This window comes from Oncorhynchus mykiss, chromosome 6, assembly GCF_013265735.2.
Source record: "Oncorhynchus mykiss isolate Arlee chromosome 6, USDA_OmykA_1.1, whole genome shotgun sequence".
NCBI classification, from domain to species: domain Eukaryota; kingdom Metazoa; phylum Chordata; class Actinopteri; order Salmoniformes; family Salmonidae; genus Oncorhynchus; species Oncorhynchus mykiss.
The window spans coordinates 46,954,413-46,981,311 of NC_048570.1; the positions used below are offsets into that span (position 1 = coordinate 46,954,413).

Below are 26,899 nucleotides of genomic sequence, written 5' to 3' on the forward strand. Positions count from 1 at the left end.
CATTGAGGAGGACATAGCAGCTGTAACACAGTACCTGATCTAGTACATGACATTGAGGAGGAGAGCAGCTGTAACACAGTACCTGGTCTAGTTCATGACATTGAGGAGAGAGCAGCTGTAACACAGTACCTGGTCTAGTACATGACATTGAGGAGAGAGCAGCTGTAACACAGTACCAGGTCTAGTTCATGACATTGAGGAGGAGAGAGCAGCTGTAACACAGTACCTGGTCTAGTTCATGGCATTGAGGAGAGAGCAGCTGTAACACAGTACCTGGTCTAGTTCATGGCATTGAGGAGAGAGCAGCTGTAACACAGTACCTGGTCTAGTACATGACATTGAGGAGAGAGCAGCTGTAACACAGTACCTGGTCTAGTTCATGACATTGAGGAAGAGAGAGCAGCTGTAAAACAGTACCTGGTCTAGTTCGAAGGGACTTGGGGGATACTAAGAGGGACCAAGAGTCTGTTGATTGGTCGGTCATTGGGTTCATTAGTTTTGCATATGTTCAAGTCAAATCAAGCTTTATTTATACAGCACATTTCAGACATGGATGCAACACAATGGCTTCACAGGTAAATACATTTAAAAAAAATTAAATAAACAAATATTTAGTACACAACAAACATAAGAGGATAAAACAGAAGATTAACAACTGAAAGACTAATGGGCACCCTAAGGAAATGCCATTGATTAAAATATCCAACTCAAAATATAAGCCTGTTTTATAGGAGGGGCTCTCCTATGTGTGTGTCCACTGAAAGTTGACTAGTTACAAAAACTGCGACCTAATAGACACCCACCATGAGACCCACTAAATCTGCCCAAGAAGAGGCAAACAAAAGAAAAACCCACATCAAACTTAAAGACAGGACACAAACCAAAAAGGTGTTGACTCTCCACATCTATCAAAACAACTGGAGCACTGGCCCAGACACTTTTAAATTGAACCTGGACCAGCTCAGGTGAAACACCTTCCCAATGACGAGATGGACAAGCCAGCACAGGTGTAACACATACTGACTAATGAGGTGACACCAATCAATGCGTCCTAGTGCTGACGAGCTATACGTGCTAACGAGGTATACGTGCTGACGAGCTATACATACTGACGAGCTATACGTGGTAAAGTCCAACCTCGAAACATTAAATGGAAAAACCTAAATGGAACATAAATGGAAAGACTGTAACTCCTTCCCCTTAGGACAACAAATATATTTGATATTTATGACTCAATTTATTAGGATTGTTAATAAAATTGATTATAGATCAATTTATTATACTGCATCCATGTGTATAGGCTGCAAGTACGTTGAAATTAAATCGCAGAAACAGTTTGTGATAAATTGAAAACCTAAACGTAAAATGTACTATATACACAAACATCTGCCACAATAATCATATTACTTATTACTTAAACAACCACCTTATAAACTGCACAAGTAGCAATAAATCACAGATATCAATTAGGGGGGAATCAGGTTGTTCGTGCTGTTGAAACTAACACAACTAAAAAAGGAGATATCTTTTACCTCACTGGTTAGAGGACAACCTGCAGAAGACAGTCAGCTACATTTTTGAGAGATGCATTTACATTTAAGGGTCGCTAAATAAAGGAACGCAACACTTATTTGTCATCACTCATCGATATCATGTTGAAATCAATTGTGCCGAGAGGAGGGAGATGAGGTTGCACGTCCTGTTAAAACTAACAGCTCAAAACCCCACGGAATATGGGAGTAATGTGTACATCCCTGGTTAGAGGACAATTTGTAGAAAACAAATCGCTACATTTTGAAGTGTTGCATTTTAATTCAAGTGGGTCACCAACATGGTAAGTGTAACACAGCTCTTTTTGTGTTAGTCCCTTTTTGTTAAATCACATTAATAGTACTCCTTCAATTCAGAGCCTGGATTTTTCCCCTGGGGCTAATATCCATATCACGCTGAAATCAATTGAATGGGGCAAACGTTTAGGGTTCTACAAAAATGTTTAGGGTTCTACATTGTGACATTTATTCAAACAACAACAACTCCTTCATATGTATGTATGTATTTTCTGATGTTTGATCAGAGACCTTTTATCAGAGTATCTCTTGTCACACTGATCACAGCTACAGTGCCTTGCGAAAGTATTTGGCCCCCTTGAACTTTGCGACCTTTTGCCACATTTCAGGCTTCAAACATAAAGATATAAAACTGTATTTTTTTGTGAAGAATCAACAACAAGAGGGACACAATCATGAAGTGGAACGACATTTATTGGATATTTCAAACTTTTTTAACAAATCAAAAACTGAAAAATTGGGCGTGCAAAATTATTCAGCCCCTTTACTTTCAGTGCAGCAAACTCTCTCCAGAAGTTCAGTGAGGATCTCTGAATGATCCAATGTTGACCTAAATGACTAATGATGATAAATACAATCCACCTGTGTGTAATCAAGTCTCCGTATAAATGCACCTGCACTGTGATAGTCTCAGAGGTCCGTTAAAAGCGCAGAGAGCATCATGAAGAACAAGGAGTCTGCAAAAGACCTGAGACTGAGACGGAGATTTGTCTTCCAACAAGACAATGATCCAAAACATAAAGCAAAATCTACAATGGAATGGTTCAAAAATAAACATATCCAGGTGTTAGAATGGCCAAGTCAAAGTCCAGACCTGAATCCAATCGAGAATCTGTGGAAAGAACTGAAAACTGCTGTTCACAAATGCTCTCCATCCAACCTCACTGAGCTCGAGCTGTTTTGCAAGGAGGAATGGGAAAAATTTTCAGTCTCTCGATGTGCAAAACTGATAGAGACATACCCCAAGCGACTTACAGCTGTAATCACAGCAAAAGGTGCCGCTACAAAATATTAACTTAAGGGGGCTGAATAATTTTGCACGCCCAAGTTTTCAGTTTTGGATTTGTTAAAAAAGTTTGAAATATCCAATAAATGTCGTTCCACTTCATGATTGTGTCCCACTTGTTGTTGATTCTTCACAAAAAAATACAGTCTTATATCTTTATGTTTGAAGCCTGAAATGTGGCAAAAGGTCGCAAAGTTCAAGGGGGCCGAATACTTTCGCAAGGCACTGTATTGTTACACCACGTAGGAGCAGTATAGACCTAGTCTGTTCAATATATACATCTACATGATGTATTGTTACACCATGTAGGAGCAGTATAGACCTAGTCTGTTCATTATATACATCTACATGATGTATTGTTACTCCATGTCGGAGCAGTATTGACCTACAGTAGCTGGCTACTTATTGAGATTTAGTTTGACTTAAGGAAACTGCCTTAAATGTTCTGCAGTAAAAATGTTTTATTCGCACTAATCAATCAACACATTCCTGTCTATGTCTCAATATGATAGTTTTATTTAATTAAATCAATTTCAAATCATCTTTTTTTGAAAATAAAATATGATCCTCAGCTGCATTTCCCCTCCAGTCAGCAGACGGCGATGTGCGTCTTTCAGGCGACGCTGTCAGCGTGACGTATTATCTAGTGGACGGTTCTTCAGAAACAGCTCGTCAACCACCTCGGTAGCTTGTTAGCCAACATAGCCGAAAGATTCATGCTATTTATACGCTTTCGCTGTATATTACCTACTGTGTTTTAGACACACTTCTGTCTTATCTTCTTGTTAACCGATTTAATATAATATTACGTTAGTTATTATTAGTCAGCTATAGTAGCTGGCTGGTTAAGTTAGCACTAGTCTAGTCGCTAATGATATCTAGCTAGCTAACATCCCCGAACATGAGCTCCCTAAGTTTCTCCCGTCCTGTTAAAGAAGAGGAGGTCTGCTGGACGGAGAAAGAAGCTGTGGGGCTGAACATTGTCGTGAAAGAGGAGAAGGAAGAGGAGGATGTCACAGTAAAACAAGAAGTAGAGGGTGAGGCTGTTACAGTGAAAGAAGAAGAGAAATACATTTTTGGAATGAAGGATGAAGAGGGGGAGATCACTGTCACATTAGAGGAGGACGAAGAAGAGAAGACTGGAGAACTGATTAACACCAGTAAATACAGTGAGTACTATCTTATAAAACAGGGACATTGATCTGATTATCACCAGTAACTACAATGAGTACTATCTTATAAAACGGGCAAAAACTCTGCAGTTGTTGAACTAATATGTGATTTTTAAAAAGGCGTTCTACACTTGAATGTGTTTGTGTACTGTATGGATTGTTCATGACGTCCTCCAGTGATAAAAAAAAAAAAAAAAAACTTTTCCTGTTGAAAAGTGTCATATAAATACAGTAAAGTATAAACACACTAAAGGGAAACAAATAAATGTTTTGAGCAAAATAGTTTTTTTTTTTAGACAACTGCAAACAAGGAGTGAGTGATGTAAGGCATTCAAGGAGTTGGCTTGATGGTAAGTCGTGATGTCATCCAATAGGGACTGATCTTCATGTAAATATTCATTATTCTTTTAAAAATCTTTCCTGTTCTGTTACGTTGGTTGTTGATCATTGCTAGAAAGCCATTTTCAAGTTTTGCCATAGACTTTCAAGACGATTTAAGTCCAAACTGTAACTAGGCCACTCAGGAACATTCAATGTCATCTTGGTAAGCTCCTCCAGTGTAGATTTGGCCTTGTGGTTTAGGTTATTGTCCTGTTAGTACAGTTTTTTTGTATTCAGATCTCTGAAATGCACTCTTCCTACGTAACATTTAGTGGCTCCTTATATTATGCTGGGAAAACAGTTTTCATGGGCACAGAAATCCTAAATCATGTAAGAGTTTGCAAAGTCCAATGGTTCTAACCGAGAGTCACCTTAACTTTATTGACAACACCCAAATTGATACTGTCATTAATGTGGTTTTTCAATAATTACACACAATACTTAATATTGTAGCTGTTTAGTTACAGTCACATGTTCAACAATCATCAGCTGATCCAGGAAATAATTTTCTGAATGCCAGTCAAATGACAAACATCACGACATGCAACAACAACCAAAGTGTTTCTTCATTCATTACTCTGGTAAAGACAGTTATGCTGTGCTCTACTTTGGATCCAAGATCCCTAACAAAGTGGTGTTTATAATGTTATTGTCTGCTTGATTTACTGTAGGATCTCGTTTGTGTGTTTGGACACAGAGATACTTAGCTCATAATGTGTAGAGAACGGTTCTTTTATGGATAGGCTATAGAACCACACACAGAGCTATTTTTTTTTATTCAGGACATTTAGAATGACAACTCATTACAGAGTAACCTAGTGGGATTATTCACAAAATTATCTGGGGATCAGGTTATAAAATGTCATGACAAAGACATTTTAGTTTCCATGTTTCACCTGACATGTTAAATGATTTATAGTCCTAGGTCTATGTTATTGTTAGGTGAAGTTATGGGTCCTACAGTAGGTCTATGTTGTTGTTAGGTGAAGTTATGGGTCCTACAGTAGGTCTATGTTGTTGTTAGGTGAAGTTATGGGTCCTACAGTAGGTCTATGTTGTTGTTAGGTGAAGTTATGGGTCCTACAGTAGGTCTATGTTGTTGTTAGGTGAAGTTATGGGTCCTACAGTAGGTCTGTTGTTGTTAGGTGAAGTTATGGGTCCTACAGTAGGTCTATGTTGTTAGGTGAAGTTATGGGTCCTACAGTAGGTCTATGTTATTGTTAGGTGAAGTTATGGGCCAATGTGTACAAATCCTCATTGTCAGGCTGATGGCAAAGCTAGCCAAAGAGCATTTTACTGGTTGAAAAGTTTTTAAAGCCCACTACTTTTATGATTTTTTTCATTGGCAAGATTAGCAAATTAAGGCATGACATACCAGCAGCAAACGCCGACACTCCACATCCAAGTATATCTGACCAAATTATGAGAGACAAGCGTTGTAAATTTAGAATTCCGTAAAGTCAGTGTGGAAGAGGTGAAAAAATGATTGTTTATCAACAATGACAAGCCACTGGGGTCTGACAATCTAGATGGAAAATTACTGAGGATAATAGCGGACTACATTGGCACTCCTATTTTCTGTATCTTTAATTTAAGCCTACTAGAGAGCGTGTGCCCTCAGACCTGGAGGGAAGCTAAAGTCATTTGACATGCGCTATGCTCTGCATAGTTAGCTCCTGGTAAAACGTTGCACTTATTCAGCCATTCTGTGACCAAAAACAAGCTACATATGGACAGTACCAAAATAAACTGACTCTGGAAATGACAAAGCGCCTCGTAACCTTGCTGGAAATGGGACAAACGGACCCCTTGTGTGGTAACAGACTGGGACGATTTGTAATCAAATTTAATTCCCAGGAACGGGGTTCAAATGAACCACAGAGACTGTGTGGGATAATAACATGGCCGTGTCCAACCCTGCTTGCTCCCTCGACTCCACTACCATCCACAATGTCCAACAGGGCCCTTAACCTGTATCACTAGAAACTTCATAGTGAGCTACAAGTAGGAATCAGCAATGAATCCCAATAATGAGCCAGGTATGGGAGGGGTAACCCTTTGTGGACAAATCTCTCAACGTATTACTGCTACCCTGGGGAGATTGATATACCCCTTGAACACCGGTTCCGACCTTCGTCGGATGTGGCAGAGCTTGCCACATCAGACTACAAAGGGAAGCACAGCCGATAGCTGCCCAGTGACACGAGCCTACCAGACGAGCTAAATTACTTCTATGCTCGCTTCAAGGAAAGTAACACTGAAACATTTATGACAGCATCAGCCGTTCCGGACGACTTTGTAATCACGCTCTCCGCAGCCGATGTGAGTAAGACCTTTAAACAGGTTAACATTCACAAGGCCACAGACCAAGAGGATAACCAGGACGTGTACTCCAAGCATGTGTTGACCAACTGGCAAGTGTCTTCACTGACGTTTTCATCCCCTGTCTGAGTCTGTAATACCAAGATGTTTCAAGCAGACCACCATAGTCCCTGTGACCAAGAACACTAAGGTAACCTGCCTAAATGACTACCGACCCGTAGCACTCACATCTGTAGCCATGAAGTGCTTTGAAAGGCTGGTTGTGGCTCACATCAACACCATTATCCCAAAAACCCTAGACCCACTCCAATTTGCATACCGCCCCAACAGATCCATCAGATGATGCAATCTCTATATCACTCCACACTGCACTTTCCCACCTGGACAAAAGGAACACCCATGTGAGAATTCTATTCTTCGACGACAGCTCAGCCTTCAACATCATAGTACCCTCAAAGCTCATCACTAAGCTAAGGAACCTGGGACAAAACACTGAGCACGCCCCCATTCTCATTGAAGGGGTTGTAGTGGAGCAGTTGAAAGCTTCAAGTTCCTTGGTATCCACATCCTTGGTATCCACATTATAGCCCTAGTTAACTGGTGAACTGTTGAAATCATGCAAACATAATGACGATTCAAATTCTAGATTTGGAATAGAATGTGCAGCACCTTGAATATATTGTTGTTTGACTACCAATTAATAAACCAGGGAGGAATTGCTGACAGAGTAGGAGCATGGTGGAGACAACCAAGAGAGGGAAATCATGAAGGGAAATGACAGCAAGCAGTGCAGACAAAAGGGATAACAAGTTGGTGAAGCAACAGATGTGCTGGAATGAGAACAATACAGATGGAATGAGAACAATATAGATGCTACTTTGAGAACACAAACTCTCACATCTTTCACAGCATAGTGAGGGAGTCTATTTTATTTATTTAACCTTTATTTAACCAGGCAAGTCAGTTAAGAACAAATTCTTATTTTCAATGACGGGCATGACTGGAGGAGCAATGGAGGAAGCATTGTGGGATTCTCTTGGCGTGAGTACAGTTGGTGAGACTGAGTGGACGATGGTGAAGAACAGTGGAGTGAAAAAGGCTAAAGTTGGTAATGAACAGCAGTTTAGTGTCGGAGTGGGAATTATCAGCAAGGATGTTTTTGTGGGTGACCCGTTAACGGTCTCAAAGATGGTGAAGGATGAATTGGGTAAAGTGGAATCGGTTCGAGTGACCAGGAGTGGTATGATACTGATTGTGTGTCAACAGCGCTAAAGGAGAATGCTTTGTGTGGTTTAGGTTAAACATTTCAGGTAGACGCACGTTGATTAAAATGAATGATAGACGGAAGGTTTTACTGTGGTTTGGTGAAGTGGTTCTCCCATCTTATGTAAAACCTGGGTACCTGGTGTTTATAGAGCGAGTGATAAATTGCATTAATAAATAATTAGTAACCTTCATCCAAAACTAGCAGTGTCCGCATTAGCTTGGAGGAGTTTCTACAACAAAATTGCATTTGCATTGCCCTCACTGCCGCAGTGATAAATTGCATTAATAATAAACTAATAAAACATCTAAGAAGCTAGACATCATTGTGAAGGCTGCAAATAGATTTCTGGATCTCCAGGACTTCACAGACGAAATGTTACAGGGAGTACTGAATGAAGACGTTCCCCCCTCCCAGGTTCCTGAACCTGTGTAGGGATCTGAGTAGTACAATTTTTGTTTGAAATTCAGGGTATGGAGTGAATTTGGTTTGTGTTTATTTTTTATTTTACGTAATTAGTATGATTTGTTAATCCCAATTTTTTTTGCGTTCTGGTTATTTTTTTACAACCCCGTACAGTAGGTAGCAGCAATACACCTGATGTGTAGTCTGACAATAAACCTCAGAGAAGAAGACATGGTAGGAACCAAAGTGTTCGTCAGTGTTTCCAGTTGACCCTAATTAGATGTTACATTACATGTTGTTTTCTAACTTCATGTTGCCCGGCTAGCTAGCCAACATATTCATACTTCACTTACTCCTTTCTGATAAGATACCCCTGCACAAACATGCTTATCGATGCCTACATCAGCACTGGTACCAGGCAGTATTAGCTAGCTACGATTGCTCTGACTTTTAATACATTTAGCAATCTAGCTAGCCCGCTAACTAGCGATTAGCAGCTAACATTATTTGAGCAACACCTTGCTAAGAAAAGACAATCTTTCACCTTTAACCTCTTTGAACCACTCATCCCGGATCCGGTATATTTGTCATCAGCAACGCTGAATAGCATAGACAGTCAAATAATATTACTAGAAAATATTCATATTCATGAAATCACAAGTGCAATATAGCGAAACACAGCTTAGCCTTTTGTTAATCGCCCTGTCGTCTCAGATTTTGAAATTATGCTTTACAGCGGAAGCAATACAAGCGTTTGTGTAAGTTTATCAATTGCTCGACAAAACAATAAATACACCTAGCATCAGGTAACTTGGTCACGAAAATCAGAAAAACAATCAAATTAATTGTTTACCTTTGATGATCTTCGGATGTTTTCACTCACGAGACTCCCAGTTAGACAACAAATGTTCCTTTTGTTCCATAAAGATATTTTTTATATCCAAATACCTCCGTTAGTTTGGTGATTTATGCCCAGGAATCCACCGGAAATAGCGGTCACGACAACACAGACAAAAATGTCAAATTATATCCATAATGTCCACAGAAACATGTCAGTTGTTTAGGTAGCTAGCTCACATACTGGTACATACTACAGTACTTTAGGGCCCATAATGTAATTCTTCAGGAAATGGGCATGGCTTCACATCGTTTTCAGATTTGAAGAAAATGGAGGAAAATATGCAGCCGAAGTCCAACGAGAGCGCGGATACAAATGAACAGCTTTAAATAATTATGACAAATGTTGAGCAATGTAATAAAGTAATGACTTTTCAAATAAGTTACGTTACACGTTATGTTAACTACACTATCCTTACAAAACGCATAGCATATCTTTACAGCAGTATGTACCAGTATGTGAGCCAGCTACCTAACGTTAGTTGGCTACTTATACATCAAACTTGCCAGTATAGTAACTATATTCTAACTAACGACCCAATGTTTATTGACTTGATTAGAGCGCAGAATAACTGATGAATTTAATAAAGCTCAACACCCATTGATTGTTGCCTCAGCACAGTGCTTTTAGGCTGTTTTAATGTTATCAAGGCAGCAGCTATTCTTCCTGGGGTTTATTATGAATCCCCATTAGATCCTGCCAAGGCAGCAGCTACTCTTCCTGGGGTTTTATATGGATCCCCATTAGTTCCTGCCAAGGCAGCAGCTACTCTTCCTGGGGTTTTATATGGACCCCCATTAGTTCCTGCCAAGGCAGCAGCTACTCTTCCTGTGGTTTATTAAGGCTCCCCATTAGATCCTGCTAAGGCAACAGCTACTCTTCCTGGGGTTTATTATGAATCCCCATTAGTTCCTGCCCAGGCAGCAGCTACTCTTCCTGGGGTTTTATATGGACCCCCATTAGTTCCTGCCAAGGCAGCAGCTACTCTTCCTGTGGTTTATTAAGGCTCCCCATTAGATCCTGCTAAGGCAACAGCTACTCTTCCTGGGGTTTTATATGGACCCCCATTAGTTCCTGCCCAGGCAGCAGCTACGGTTTATTTTGGATCCCCATTAGTTCCTGCCAAGGCAGCAGCAACTCTTCCTGGGGTCCAGCAAAATTATGGCAGTTAATACAATTTTAAAAACATTACAATACATTCACATATTTCACAACACACTGTGTGCCCTCAGGTCCCTACTCCACCACTACCACATATCTACAGTACAAAATGCTGTGTATGTATATATAGTGTGTATTTTATCGAGTGTGAGTATGCATGTCTGTGCAGGTGTTTTTTTATCTAATTTTACTGCTGCATCAGTTACTTTATGTGGAATAGAGTTCCATGTAGTCATGGATCTATGTAGTACTGTGTGCCTCCCATAGTCTGTTCTGGACATGGGGACTGAAAGGACCTCTTGTGACATGTCTCAGTTCCACCTGGCACCTGAATGTCATCCGATCACTCCAAGTTGCATTAGGTTCAGATCTACCAGGATGGGGCTTTGATATGAAGTTGAAGTCGGAAGTTTACATACACTTAGGTTGGAGTCATTAAAACTAGTTTTTCAACCACTCCACAAAATTGTCTACCTTCAAACTGTGCCTTTAAACAGCTTGGAAAATTCCAGAAAATTATGTCATGGCTTTAGAAGCTTCTGATAGCCTTTACATAATTTTTGTCAATTGGAGGTGTACCTGTAGATGTATTTCATGCCGCTCAGGAAGGAGACATATTCTGTCTCCTAGAGATGAACGTACTTTGGTGTCGAAAAGCGCAAATCAATCCCAGAACAACAGCAAAGGACCTTGTGAAGATGGAGGAAACAGATACAAAAGTATCTATATCCACAGGAAAACTAGTCCTATATTGACATAACCTAAAGGGCCGCTCAGTAAGGAAGAAGCCACAGTTTCAAAACCGCCATAAAAAAGCCAGAGGAAGATGCAGTCTTTGGAGTGAAAGAGGAGGAAGGGGAGATGACTGTCACATTGGAGGAAGAAGAGGAGGTTGGAGATCTCTTTAACACCACTAAATACCGTCTCTGCAGTCGTTGAACCAATATGCAGTAAAGGGGTTCTACACTTTAATGTTGTTCTGTAGGAATGGCTGAAGCTACACTGTAACGTGTAGAACGTCAAGAATGGACCATCAACAAAACCTTATAATTGATCAAATGCATCCAATGACAATGCCTGAAATACTGTAGTCCTCAATATCTCTTATTAGATTAGCCCAATATGTTCTCCTCGAGGGGCAATCAGCAGTTGTTACATCCATTTTGGGACTTATACATTAATGATATGTACCCATTGTTTCTTGAATAAATCACTTATTTATCAGCAGCCTCATGAGCTTAGTTCAACTGTTGTACCCCACCAGAACCCAAAATGTAAGCTGTTTTTACTCTAATGTTTATCAGTGATTGATTTATTTAAATGAGTCTCAAGCATTTAACATTTTCATTTAATTCTTTAAAAAAAATCTAATTTAGAATTAAGTAACATAACAAAAAGTGTAAAAAGGGAAGCGGTCTGAACTTAATGAATGCACTAGGGCCCCAACTTCAAAGATCTTCTGTCAACCAAGAGTCGTCTTTTCTTTCTACCAACCGATTGGTAGAAATGTTATAACGTGTATCTTTCCATATAAAGACACACCCCATGTGTTTTTAATTAAATCAGCTATATGTACTGAACTGGTCTGATGCTTTAAGGACTCTGTTTGATTAAATAATTAAGACACACAAATGACTCGGGAGCCAGAGATCAAGATAGCCTAACCATCAGAAAAAAACTCTTCCTCCTCCCGTTGCTGCTGACCTTCGTAAATTCTGATGTTATGCTGGAACTGGAAACATCGGATCAACTATCAACTGGGTCGGCCCAAAACTCGAGATGGCAAGATTGTATAAAATATTCTGGGCCCTCAGTTTCCTGCGCCAGTGAGTTCTCGACCGACGCAGCTGTAGGCTATTTGTGAAAAGGATAAGAAGTAATCAGGTATTTTGACATTTCCACTGGATCAGCGCATTACGTTTTTCCCTCCAACAGGGAACAGTAGTTATAGTCATAACGTTACGCTTGTCATATGAACTTCAACTTAAATAAGGGATCTTGCCGTGGGACTGTTTTTTTGTATTCGGAAATGCACTCGAACTACGAACTACGTGGTTATCGAAAGGGCGAGAGCTGGAAATATTTTTCAAATACTTTGAGGAACTATTCTCATTTTCAGTTGAGTTTTATTAGACTTTGATTATTTGCTGTTTGAGGTGAATTAAGCATTACTTTGAGAAGCTCCACAACTCATTAGTGGTGGTGCATTAAGACAATCAGAAATACTATCAGACATCCCCAAATGTGCACATTTATAGGCCTACATTTTCCCTCAGGCCAGATATATTAATCCTACTACTATATGCATAATTAGGTGTGCCTCCTTACTCAACATTGACAGGAGTGGTTTAAACAAAATACAATTAATAAATTCACAAATCTTGCGAAGTAAGGTCTGGGTTGTCTGCCAGGGGCCGTTTCATTTAGTATCCGTTTAGGTCGGCATGGGGAATGATTGTATTATCCCATAGTATGTTTTACCGAAGTTGACCGACTGAAAGGGAGTGTATTTTTATGACTGGATTCGGGCTGAACATTGAGATATTAAAGACATGATAGATCTGACGCAGAGTATATAAAGGAGTGAGATCTGTAGAAAGACAGAGTGGCTGTGGAATGTGCTGGGTGGACGGGAGGAGATCACAGGATTGCTATAGGGGAAGCGGATGGACATCTGTGGATTAGGCGAAGGAGGGGTTGAGGTCAGGTCAGATCCCCTGAAGGGAGTAATAAGGGTTTAGTATCCTGTTACCCTCTTCCTGTCGACCCAGAAGATGTAAAGATTGAAGAGAAGGAGGCGTGTCCAAAGTGTGGTATATACACTTGTGATGGTGAGAACATGTTTTTGTCTGAACTACGGCTGTAACGACCCTTTGGGAAGAATTGAATTTGGTTAAGCTTCTCTAGTGTCCGTGAGTTACATACTCTGAAAAATTAGAACCTAACACTATAATTACTGTTCCCTGAAGGAGAGAAACTAGGTGCAAAACATGTTTGGCCCCACTCCTTCCTGGGTCGGTGAAGCTCGGTATTAAATTTAAGGAATAAACCCGAGCCTCACGCTCATCACCTGAATTCAATAGTATGTTGTACCTAGTTTCCCTTGCAACAGGGAACAGTAGTTATAGTCATAACGTTACGCTTGTCATATGAACTTCAACTTAAATAAGGGATCTTGCCGTGGGACAGTTTTTTTGTATTCGGAAATGCACTCGAACTACGTATCATTTAGTGGCTCCTTATGTTACGCTGGGGAAACAGTTTTCATGGGCACAGAAATACTAAAAAATTTCAGTTTGCTATGTCCAATGTTTTTTAACTGAGTCATCTTGCAATCCAAGATGGCGTAGCAGTATGACGTGTTTGCTGTTGTAAATGTTATGTTTTTTTTGTAATTTTTTGTATATATTGCCAAATATTTCAATCTCTTTTTCCATGTTTAAATTAAATATACCTTCCGGCAAACCCGCCTCACCCAATGTGATACGGAGTTGCTATTTTTTAGACCTTATAGCTAGAACCTCCATCAGAAGCTAACCAGCTAACTAGCTACTAGCTATTTAGTCATTGTTAGCCACTGCTAGTGGCCTTTACCTTTTTAGCTCAGATACCAGCGGCTTTTAGCCTGGATAATACCAGTCTGCACAGCGCAATATCAACCCTGAGCATGTCAGACTGTTTTTCTCCACTACATCACCGTATTCTTGCCGTATTCCCGCTCTGGACCATTACACCGGATAATCGCAGCTAGCTAGCTGCCACCTAGTGGCCCAGCCTCGAAGCTAGCCTTGAGCCAGGCCCATCTCCCAGCCTGCTCAGTGGACCCTATGATCACTCGGCTACACAGCTGATGCCTCTAAGACTCTTCACTAAGACGGCTAGAAGCCACTACATCACCGGATTCCTGCCGTAAGCTCTGGACCTTTGCACCGGATTGGCTATAGTGGCTAACGCCCTTGTCCCGAAGCTAGCACCAGTTAGCCTCGAGCCAGGTCCATCTCCTGGCTAGCAAACAAAATTACTCCAGCTCCAATACCTCTTTTGCCAATTGCCCTGGACCCTTTGTCAACACGGAGCCCCGCCGATCCATCAAGACTGGTCTGCCGACGGTATGCCCTCAACCGGCCTTTGCAGTACGTTGGTGAAGACCTTGTCCCGAAGCTAGCACCAGTTAGCCTCGAGCCAGGCACATCTCCCGGCTAGCGTAGTAATGACTACCTAACGGCTTCCCTGGTTCATATATTCCTGTTGACTGGACCCTACGATCACTTGGCTACATAGCTGATGCCTGCTGGATTGTTCATTAATCACGGGTCTCCATTTTGTTTATCTGTCGGCCCCAGCCTCAAACTCAGGCCCTGTGTGTAGTTAACTGACCCTCTCTGCCCATTCATTGCCAGTTTACCTGTTGTCGTAGCTAATTAACTCTCCCAATCAACACCTGTGATTGCTTTATGCCTCGCTTTATGTCTCTCTCTAATGTCCATATGCCTTGTATACTGTTGTTTATGGTAGTTATCATTGTTTTATTTTACTGCGGAGCCCCTAGTCCCACTCAACATGGCTCAGAGAGCTCTTTTGTCCCACCTCCCACACATGCGGTGACCTCACCTAGCAGCACTAGTGCCTCCAGAGATGCAACCTCTCTTATCGTCACTCAATGCCTAGGTTTACCTCCACTGTACCCGCACCCTACCATACCCCTGTCTGTACATTATGCCTTGAATCTATCCTACCACGCCCAGAAATCTGCTCATTTTATTCTCTGTTCCAAACGCACTAGATGACCAGTCCTGATAGCCTTTAGCCGTACCCTCATCCTACTACTCTGTTCCTCGGGTGATGTAGAGGTTAACCCAGGACCTGTGTGTCCCCAGGCACTCTCATTTGTTGACTTCTGTAATCGAAAAAGCCTTGGTTTCATGCATGTTAAGATCAGAATCCTTCTCCCTAAGTTTGTTTTACTCACTGCTTTAGCACACTCCGCCTACCTTAATGTCCTTGCCGTGTCTGCATCCTGGCTTAAGAAGGCAACCAAACATTCTGAATTTTCATCCTCAACCACAACATTTTCCGTCAAGATTGCAACTCCTCTCTTTTTGACAGTTCTATCTACTGCAGAGATGGCCTGCAAAGTTCTGTCATACTTTCCATGTTCATGCCCAAACAGTTCGAGCTTCTAATTTAAAAAATGAATCTCTCCAGAAATAAGTCTCACTGTTGCCGCCTGTTATAGACCCCCCTCGGCTCCCATCGGTGCCCTGGACACCATATGTGAATTGATTGCCCCCTATCTATCTTCAGCGTTCGTTCTATTAAGTGACCTAACCAGGGATATGCTTAACACCCCGGCCGTCCTACAATCCAAGCTAGATGCCCTCAATCTCACACAAATTATCAAGGAACCCACCAGGTACAACCCTAAATCCATAAACATGGGCACCCTAATAGATATTATCCTGACCAACTTGCCCTCCAAATACACCTCTGCTGTTTTAAATCAGGATCTCAGCGATCGTTGCCTGCATCCGATATGGGTCCGCGGTCAATAGACCACCCCTCATCACTGTCAAACGCTCCCTAAAACACTTCTGCAAACAGGTCTTTCTAATCGACCTGGCCCGGGTATCCTGGAAGGATTTTTACGTCATCCCGTCAGTAGAGGATGCCTGGTTGTTCTTTAAAAGTAATTTCCTCACCATCTTAAATAAGCATGCCCCTTTCTAAGAACAGATATAGCCCTTGGTTCACTCCAGACCTGACTGCCCTCGACCAGCACAAAAACATCCTGTGGCGTACTGCACTAGCATCAAATAGTCCCCGTGATATGCATCTTTTCAGACAAGTCAGGAACCAATACACTCAGTCAGTTAGGAAAGCAAAGGCTAGCTTTTTCGAACAGAAATGTGCATCCTGTAGCTCTAACTTCAAAAGTTCTGGGACACTGTAAAGTCCATGGAGAAGAAGAGCACCTCATCCCAGTTGCCCACTGCACTGAGGCTAGGAAACACTGTCACCACCGATAACTCCACGATAATCGAGAATTTCAAGAAGCATTTCTCTATGGCTGACCAGAGACTCTTAAATAGAACCTGGACCAGCTGGCTACCCCAACCCCGGCCAACAGCTCCGCACTCCCGCAGCTACTTTCCCAAGCCTCCCCAGCTTCTCCTTCACCCAAATCCAGATAGCTGATGTTCTTAAAGAGCTGCAAAACCTGGACCTGTACAAATCTGCTGGGCTAGACAATCTGGACCCTCTGTTTCTAAAATTATCTGCCGCCATTGTGGCAACCCCTATTACTAGTCTGTTCAACCTCTTTCCTATCTTCCGAATTCCTAAAGATTGGAACGCTGCCGTGGTCATCCCACTCTTCAAAGGGGTGACACTCTAGACCCAAACTGTTACAGACCTATATCCATCCTGCCCTGCCTTTCTAAAGTCTTCGAAAGCCATGTTAACAAACAGATCACTGACCATTTCAAATCCCACCGTACCTTCTCAAATCAAATCAAATTTATTTAAATAGCCCTTCGTACATCAGCTGATATCTCAAAGTGCTGTACAGAAACCCAGCCTAAAACCCCAAACAGCAAGCAATGCAGGTGTAGAAGCACGGTGGCTAGGAAAAACTCCCATGAAAGGCCAAAACCTAGGAAGAAACCTAGAGAGGAATATGTGCTATGGCTATGTGGGGTGGCCAGTCCTCTTCTGGCTGTGCCCGGTGGAGATTATAACAGAACATGGCCAAGATGTTCATAAATGACCAGCATGGTCGAATAATAATAAGGCAGAACAGTTGAAACTGGAGCAGCAGCACGGTCAGGTGGACTGGGGACAGCAAGGAGTCATCATGTCAGGTATTCCTGGGGCATGGTCCTAGGGCTCAGGTCCTCCGAGAGAGAGAAAGAAAGAGAGAATTAGAGAGAGCATATGTGGGATGGCCAGTCCTCTTCTGGCTGTGCCGGGTGGAGATTATAACAGAACATGGCCAAGATGTTCAAATGTTCATAAATGACCAGCATGGTCGAATAATAAAAAGGCAGAACAGTTGAAACTGGAGCATCAGCACGGCCAGGTGGACTGGGGACAGCAAGGAGTCATCATGTCAGGTAGTCCTGGGGCATGGTCCTAGGGCTCAGGTCCTCCGAGAGAGAGAAAGAAAGAGAGAAGGAGAGAATTAGAGAACGCACACTTAGATTCACACAGGACACCGAATAGGACAGGAGAAGTACTCTAGATATAACAAACTGACCCTAGCCCCCCGACACATAAACTACTGCAGCATAAATACTGGAGGCTGGGACAGGAGGGGTCAGGAGACACTGTGGCCCCATCCGAGGACACCCCCGGACAGGGCCAAACAGGAAGGATATAACCCACCCACTTTGCCAAAGCACAGCCCCCACACCACTAGAGGGATATCTTCAACCACCAACTTACCATCCTGAGACAAGGCTGAGTATAGCCCACATAGACCTCCGCCACGGCACAACCCAAGGGGGGCGGGGGGCACCAACCCAGACAGGATGACCACATCAGTGAATCAACCCACTCAGGTGACGTACCCCCTGTGCAATCCGGTGTTCGAGCTGGCCACGGGTGCACCTCAGCCACTCTCAAAGTACTAAACGATATCATAACCGCCATCGATAAAAGACAGTACTGTGCAGCCGTCTTCATCGACCTGGCCAAGGCTTTCGACTCTGTCAATCACCGTATTCTTATCGGCAGACTCAACAGCCGATAATAACAACCGATCAATCAACAACCGATCGCTGCCCACACCCGCCCGACTAGCATCACTACTCTGGACGGTTCTAACTTAGAATATGTGGACAACTACAATACATAGGTGTCTGGTTAGACTATAAACTCTCCTTCTAGACTAATATTTAGCATTTCCAATCCAAAATTAAATCTAGAACCGGATTCCTATTTCGCAACAAAGCCTCCTTCACTCACGCTGCCAAACATACCCTGGTAAAACTTGACTATCCTACCGATCCTTAACTTCGGTGATGTCATTTACAAAATAGCCTCCAACACTCTACTCAGCAAACTGGATGCAGTCTATCACAATGCCATCCGTTTTGTCACTAAAGCCCCATATACCACCCACTACTGCGACCTGTATGCTCTTGTCTGCTGGCCCTCGCTACATATTCGTCACCAAACCCACTGGCCCCAGGTCATCTATAAGTCTTTGCTAGGTAAAGCTCCTCCTTAACTCAGCTCACTGGTAACCATAGCAACACCCACCCATAGCACACGCTCCAGGAGGTATATCTCACTGGTCATCCCCAAAGCCAACACCTCCTTTGGCCGCCTTTCCTACAGTTCTCTGCTGCCAATGACTGGAACGAATTGCAAAAATCGCTGAAGTTGGAGACATATCTCCCTCACTAACTTTAAGCATCAGCTATCTGAGCAGCTTACTGATTGCTGCAGCTGTAAACAGCCCATCTGTAAATAGCCCATCAAATTTCCTACCTCATCCCCATGTTTTTATTTTTTTGTTATTTTGCACACCAGTATTTCTACTTGCACATCATCATCTGCACATCTATCTCTCCGGTGTTAATTTACTAAATTGTAATTACTTCGCTACTATGGCCTATTTTTTGCCTTACCTCCATACTCCATTTGCACACACTATATAGATTTTTCTATTGTGTTATTGACTGTTTGTTTGTTTATCCCACGTGTAACTCTGTTGTTTTTGTCACACTGCTTTGCTTTATCTTGGCCAGGTCGCATTTGTAAATGAGAACTTGTTCTCAACTTGCCTACCTGGTTAAATAAAGGTGAAAAAAAATATCCTAACCTTATTTTAGTCACATGTTCAACTATCATCAGCTGATCCAGGAAATCATTTTCTGAATGACAGTCACATGACAAACATCACGACATGCAACAACAACCAAAGTGCTTCTTCATTCTTTACTCTGGTCAAGACAGTTATGCTGTGCTCCACGTTGGATCCAACATCCCTACTTTGGTCATAATGTGTAGAGAACTGTTCCTTGATGGATAGGCTATTTTCCTTTATTTGTTGCTAGGTGAAGTTATGGGCCAATTTTGCAAACCGTGTACAATCCCTCATTGTCAGGCTGATGGAAAAGCTAGCCAAAGAGCATTTTACTGGTTGAAGTGTTTTTTTAAAGTACAAAGCAGTTGATTTGCGATGATGACACAAACATTATATTAAGCAGGACATTCAAACAAGCCTTACAATTATAATCCAAAGTAGTGTGAAATGTAGTCATAAGCAACCTGGAAATGGAGGTTACTCACCAGAGTTTTCCCCCATTCACATTCAGAATACATTGTGAAAAACTAAAATCTTTGCTCACCGTCTTTGCTCCAGGCAGATATACTACATCCATAACTATCAGTTTCCTCATTAGCAGGGAGGTGTTTCTACAATCAAATTGTGTGTTTATCGCCCTCATGCCGTAATTTTATTAATCACAGAAAGGGGCCTATACTGGAGACCAAAAGTTGTCTGGCACACTGCTTAGAGTTTCAACAACATGAATAACTTATTTCTAGTCTACAATCTTAGATGTTACTACTAATGTGAAAACAAGACAATATGACTGTTCTTGCTCATTTTAAGACAAATGTCAAATAATCATTACATTTATTACAGGCGTAAATTGTTGTCCAACAGCATGACCACACTGTTGGCATCACTTTTACAGTGGATTTTTTGCTGTTGTGGGCCTTTAACCATTTATCTGACTTTGTTGTTCACGCAGGAGAGAAACAGAACTACCGTGGATCCTCTGGGGAGCCTCAACAACATCATGATGCTGACAAGGCAGAGAAGAGTCTCTCCACGTCAGAACACCTCAATAAATACCTGCGGAGATCCACAAGGAAGAGATTTCACTGCTGCTCTGATTGTGGGAAAGTTTTTAAATATTCATCCGAATTTAGAATACACCTGAGAAATCACACATTAGAGAAATCTTACTGCTGCTCTTCCTGTGGGAAGAGTTTTACTCTCTCAACCCGCCTGATATCACACCAGAGAACACACACAAGAGATAAATCTTATAGCTGTGATCAATGTGAGAAGATTTTTCCTCGGGTAATCAACCTGGTATCACACCAGAGAAAACACACAGGAGAGAAATCGTATATCTGTAACCAATGTGGGAAGAGTTTATCTTCATCTGGAACTCTGACTGTACACCAGAGAATACACACAGGAGTGAAACCTTATAGCTGTGCTCAATGTGGGAAGAGTTTTATTATGTCTGGTCAGCTGAAGGCACACCATAGAACACACACAGGAGAGAAACCTTATAGCTGTATTCAATGTGGGAAGAGTTTTGCTAGATCTAGCCGTTTAACTGCACACCAGAGAACACACACAGTAAAGAAATCTTATAGCTGTAATCAATGTGGGAAGAGTTTTACTATGTCTAATCAGCTGAAGGCACACCAGAGAACACACACAGTAAAGAAATCTTATAGCTGTATTCAATGTGGGAAGAGTTTTGCTAGATCTAGCCGTTTAACTGCACACCAGAGAACACACACAGTAAAGAAATCTCATAGCTGTAATCAATGTGGGAAGAGATACTCTCATAAAAGATCTCTGACTAAACATCAGAAAATACATGGAGTTGTTTCACGATATCAATGAATTAATGTCACAGTGTAGAATATTAACACATTGTAGGAGGAGTATTTTAATGATGTCACAATGTAGAACCCTAAATGTTTGCCCCCTTATCAATTGATTTCAGCATGATATTAGCCTTGGGAAAAATCCAGGCTCTGAATTGAGAGAGTACTATTTATGAGATTTAACAAAAAGTGACTAACAAGAAAAGAGTTGTTACACTTACCACATTGGTGACGCTCTTGAATCAAAATGCAACACTTCAAAATGTAGCGATTTGTTTTCTACAAATTGTCCTCTAACCAGGGATGTACACATTATTCCCAGATTCCGTGTGGTTTTTGAGCTGTTAGTTTTAACAGGATGTGCAACCTCATCTCCCTTGTCTCGCACAATTGATTTCAACATGTAATCGATGAGTGATGACAAATAAGTGTTGCGTTCCTTTATTTAGCGACCCCTAAACTTAAATGCATCTCTCCAAAATGTAGCTGACTGTCTTCTGCATGTTGTCCTCTAACCAGTGAGGTGAAAGATATTTCCTTTTTTCATGTGTTTTTTTTTTAGTTGTGTTTCAAGTTTTCGCTTTTGGTGCTTGTATAAGTAAATACAAGTAATGTGATTATTGTGGCAGATGTTTGTGTAGATAGTACATTTTATGTTAAGGATTTCAATTTATCATAAACTTTTTCTGACATTGGGGCTATCCACCTAGCAAAATGTTGAAAACATACAATATAAGTTTGGTTTTAGTTGAAAGTGAAAGTTGAAAAGAACTATTTAATTTCAACGTACTTGCAGCCTATACACATGGTCGCAGTATAATAAATTGGTCTATAATCAATTTTATGAACAGTCCTACATCACTCCAGTATTTATTTACAACATTCAAGTGCTAAATGTCTTTATTCCAATAATGACGAAGCATGACTCAAATCACCTACAAATATTTCAATTTAGTTAATTATTGCTAATACATATTAACAAAGGGGTGTACATTTGGTTTTGATATTTCATATTTACAATTCATGTAACATTTAGTAATCATAATTATTTATGCAACCAACTGACGATTTTTGGGTACAATTATATTGACATTGTTACCCTGCTTTTAGAATATCAGGGATCATTCTCAGATGTGCCAAACCAAATGTTCTAGAGCATGACATTGGGGACTGGGCCCAGATCCAACAACATCTAGTGAACCCTGGAAAGAGAGAGAAGCTCCGCAGTGAGGTGGAAAGTTACTACGGGTATTGCAGGAGTTTCCTCTTGAAATCAGACATGTCTGTGTTAAGGACAACTTGGTTGCTGATTGTCTCAAGGGTGGGTAGTCAAAAAGTTTAGTGTTTACGTTTAGCCAGTGCGTTGCCATGGATCACAGTTTATTGCATGTTTTTCTGTATTGGAGATGAGTTTTGTTTGAGCTCGTTCCAAGGGGATGAGAGTTCCAGAAGCTAGTGGGTTTTAGGAAGATGAGTTTTATAGTAAGAAAAGGGATATAAAAATAATATGATTGTATATATTGTTTACAAATGTTTTTTCTTGTTTTTAATTGTTGATAGCCAGTAGACACCATGTTTATATTGTAGAAGGTGAAGCATTATAGTAGATTATAATGTGAAATGGAAGTTGTTTTCTCTTGGTGGTAAGCAAACTTGTCCAACAAAAACAGGATATATTTGTCTTAAGGAGGAAGGTGTTACAGACTTTAGTTTTTCCATTTATGTTTTGAGGTTGAACGTTAGCACGTTTTGGTGTCACCTCGTTAGTCAATATGTGTTCCACCTTTGCTGGCTTGTCCATCTCGTTAGTGGGAAGGTGTTTCACCTGAGCTGATTCAGGTTATATTTAAGAGTGTCTGGCCCAGTGCTCCAGTTGTCTTGATAGATGTGACAAATCAACACCTTTAGTTGCGCTACCGCTTTGGTTTGCTTCCTGTTTTTAAGTTAGTTGTGGGTTTTTCTTTTGTTTGCCTCTTCTTGGGCAGATTTAATGGGTCTCATGGTGGGTGTCTTTTAGGTCCCAGTTGTTGTTACTAGTCAACTTTCAGTGGACACTGAGAGCAAAATTGCAAGATTATGTTATTATACTTTTATTGCATCAAATGGTTGTTTTATGCAACAGAATAGAGGATTCTTAGAACTATTGTGTCTGTGTGTTCTACTGAGGATGGGCCTCTGGGAGATAACACTGACAGGAGATTTACAATGTCTTTTGGGTGATAATACATGAAGAGACCACATTCCAGATTATGAGTTAATGTTTCTGTTCTATGTGGTACCAGGGAGAGATGACCCCAGGGCCAGACCCTGGTCTCTACACAAAGAGTACTGTTTTTACAGCAGATACTGTCTGCTGAGAATTATATCTTCCATACAAATCTTTATCTTGTGACCCATTCTTTACATTGGTTGTTCGTCATGTAGATTGAAAGGGGTGTAAATTGGCTGTAAAATACCTTTGTACTTTTGTATCTGGGCTCTCAACTAATCATCTGGGGGTGATTCGTCGACCAGCCATAATTATCGTAGAGCACTCAATTGATTCACTTTATATGTGTGTGTTGTATTGACCTGCTCCCTTATTATTAAGTGAATAAAGATTTAGTTTAAGAATAACTCTGACTTATGTGATAAGTTTGTTTCTCATTTGATATTAAAGAAATTAACCACCACATTTGGCAATGGGGATGTGAATCTTGACTTGGTGACCGCTCCTCACGACGTGGGTAAATCGTGGAGGGATCCCTCAAACTTGGAATCTCAGGGAGACCAGACTTCGGGAACGGAGCAGATGGACCCACCTTTGATCTGAGAGGCAGCGAGCCGAGTGGATACCACATCTCGAACGTAGTTTTTTTTTTAAAGAAAAGAAAATGAGCAAAACAAGTGGAGTTTTTAGAAAAGCCTCATAGGCTCTGAGTGTGTATTCCTGTGTGAGGGGGGCACCTTGGAGGTGTAAACAGGGCCGAGACAGGAGGTTCTGAGTGTCAATGTATGAGTTGCATTATCCTAGGAACTAACCATGAGATAGAAATGTGAAAATATTCCTGCAGGTTAAAATATTGTTGAAAAACAACTAATTGATTAGGTATGTTTGGGAATAGCATTGTGTGACTGATATGAGAGTTGTGTGAATATGGAAATGAGTCTTAATCTGACGTTTGGATAGTAACATATAGAAATATGCTTAATCAGATGATTGACATTTTAGAAAGCAGCTGAAGGTCTATAGTTCCTGGGAGGCTTGATTTTGCCGTGGTCTCTGGGAGGTTAGAGAACCGTTGACGATCCCATGATCATTGTCCGGGAAACAAAAGTTTATTTTTGGTTCCGCTGGGAGTTTGGAGAGTTGCTACGTAGCTATGGAGAGTCCTTGAAAAAGCAAATGGAATGGTTGTTGTGAGTACCTCAGAATTTCTTACATTTTATATGGATTCTGTGAATATTTGAAAATATGATGAATTGTATGTGTGTATAATGATTACTAGAGATTTGATAAAGTAATACTGGGATTATAAATAGATACAATTTAAACAACCCATATGTAGACATACGTAGGTTTTGAGTTGGTATCTTTAATGGATAATTTGATAAAGATGAGGCTTAAGCATTATTAAACAGTCTACAAAGTCTGGGCAGTTCCTTTTTTAAACTCCCTGTCCACCCTTCCTTCATTATAATAAATATTTTAATAACAATATTGATTTAAATAATTCATTGTTTTTTTAGTGGCACCACAAATGTGAATTAATATTTACTAAACAATTTATCAAACAAAACACATTACAAAATTGCAACATTTCTGCATACATGTCAGACCATAATAAATAATACATTTACTTTGTATAGTGCTTTTCATGACATTTAAAAAATATAAAATAACGATGTACAATAAAAACAACTTACATTAAAAATGAATCATAGGTAAACTAACAACATTGTTGACTTGATGCTAAATACATATTTTTCAGCTTTAGTGTGTATATTGTATCCACTTAGTTATGTTAGGAAGTTTGCCATCTTTATGACCGGCCCTGGTAACTTCACCCCAACTTCTCTTATCCCCAGAACACAGTAACTTATTAACAACATAAGTGTTTTACTGACATTTTGGGGAAATTTAAGGGAAAATAAAAAATACAGACCTAGCAGAGCCCCAAGTCCCATGGGGACGTCCTCGAGGGCGTGGATGTTCTCCCCATCAAAGGCCAGCGGGTTTTCACTCTCATGGTGAAATGGATTTCCACTGATGTGCAGTAAAGGAGTGAAAAGCGGTGAAATCTGTGTCAACAAAAGTTAGAAAAGATTCATACACATACAATTAACAAAGAACAGAACAAATTTTCAGCTGTAGTTTTATATAAGCATGCACACCTATGTTTTTGAAGAAACAGATGATTGGTGCAAAGGCATACCTTGTCACGGACATAAAGGCCACTCGGGTCCTCAATTGAAGAGGTTGGGCAAGAGCAGAATCGCTGCTGTGGTCTCCAGTCCTAGTAAGGTAAGCAATGATCTTACTACACTTGCTAATTTTATTACAAAATACGTTAGAGAAAGGGAAGGAATAATAGCAAATACCTCTTCTGTATTGTCCTTCAGGGACTGTCAAAATAGCAGGATGATGTCCTCACCTCTGTCTCGCCTCTGTTGATGATTAACTTACAGGAGAGTGAGACCAAATCATGGACGCTGGACAGAGTGGATTTCAGTTGTAACAAAAAGGCAGTTTATTGAGTCAAAAGATATCTTGTCCTGCAGTTTAACGTGCACGGACCTGATTCATATAGCTCAGAAGGAGTTAGCTGAAAAAGGGGCTTAGACAAAGGTTACAGCAGTTTTTATACATGGAATAATGTAGGTAGAGTTTTGTCGTGTCGCCTTCTGAATGGTCCCGAAGGGTTGGAGGCGGACCTGCTCTAGCCAGAGCAGGAGCCCCATTGGTGCACAGCAGAGTCTTCTGCTCTGGGCACCCGACCAGTAGAGGGGGGATGAAGTGTGTGTGTTTATGCAAGAAGGTATTTGTGTGTCAGGGGATCGTGAGGTAGGGGGAACTGAGAGGGGCAGTTTTATGGCTGGGTGTGTGTGTTCGTGCGATGGAATGTCTGTGTGTGTCCTGGGGTCGTGAGATAAGAGAACTGAGAGGGGCAGTTTATGGTTGGGTATATGTGTTCGTTCCTGTTTGGGCAGGGATACGTGCAATGACTTGAGTCAAGCGGATAAGTTTGGCGCTGTATAATATATGAGCTATGTGTATGAATATATGTATATATGACACCTCTCTACCTCTGATAGTCCTTGAATGATATTTTTGTCTATATCCATTCAATGGACTTGATTCATTTCTGAGAAGATCTGAAAATATCATTTGGACACATGTATGCTAATAGATGTCAGTTTGTATTTACTGCTATGTAGGATAAATGTACACTTCAAAAGCAGCTGTCCTACCACAAATCTGTACCTTCTTCTTGATCCCAATTGCATTGTGTCCATGTTCTGTCCTATAGGATTTTCAAAGCGAGAGAAAATGTGCCAAAGAATAGTCTTACAAGCATTAAAAGATATATATATATACAGTGCCTTGCGAAAGTATTCGGCCCCCTTGAACTTTGCGACCTTTTGCCACATTTCAGGCTTCAAACATAAAGATATAAAACTGTATTTTTTTGTGAAGAATCAACAACAAGTGGGACACAATCATGAAGTGGAACGACATTTATTGGATATTTCAAACTTTTTTAACAAATCAAAAACTGAAAAATTGGGCGTGCAAAATTATTCAGCCCCCTTAAGTTA

The 26,899-nt window shown here is 40.9% G+C and overlaps 1 protein-coding gene and 1 long non-coding RNA gene across 3 annotated transcripts; one reads left to right on the forward strand and one right to left on the reverse strand.

The window, feature by feature from the left end:
- Positions 1-3,089: 3,089 nt before the first annotated feature.
- Positions 3,090-23,716, forward strand: LOC110526054 (gastrula zinc finger protein XlCGF17.1). Of its 2 annotated transcripts, XM_036980261.1 has the most exons (3): positions 3,090-4,022; positions 4,322-4,375; positions 20,221-23,716. In XM_036980261.1, exons 1-3 carry the CDS (start codon positions 3,755-3,757, stop codon positions 21,114-21,116), a joined length of 1,218 nt encoding a protein of 405 aa, XP_036836156.1. In that variant the 5' UTR covers positions 3,090-3,754; the 3' UTR covers positions 21,117-23,716. The 2 variants fall into 2 exon arrangements, with proteins under 2 accessions (XP_036836156.1, XP_021462332.1); XM_021606657.2 differs by lacking the exon at positions 4,322-4,375 and having other exon boundaries at positions 3,095-4,022.
- On the reverse strand, positions 21,983-26,365 carry LOC110526055. The gene is made up of 4 exons (XR_002473865.2): positions 25,682-26,365; positions 25,516-25,596; positions 25,246-25,381; positions 21,983-24,472 (listed from the first exon to the last, which is right to left on the reverse strand). It is a non-coding gene; the product is annotated as an uncharacterized LOC110526055 (long non-coding RNA).
- Between the last annotated feature and the right edge of the window lie 534 nt (positions 26,366-26,899).

Excerpts from the sequence above, each read along its gene's own strand:
- LOC110526054 (XM_036980261.1), top strand. The coding sequence starts at position 3,755 with ATGAGCTCCCTAAGTTTCTCCCGTCCTGTTAAAGAAGAGGAGGTCTGC. Across the intron at positions 4,023-4,321 it reads GATTAACACCAGTAAATACA|ACAACTGCAAACAAGGAGTG; the intron begins GTGAGTACTATC and ends TTTTTTTTTTAG. Across the intron at positions 4,376-20,220 it reads TTCAAGGAGTTGGCTTGATG|GAGAGAAACAGAACTACCGT; the intron begins GTAAGTCGTGAT and ends TTGTTCACGCAG.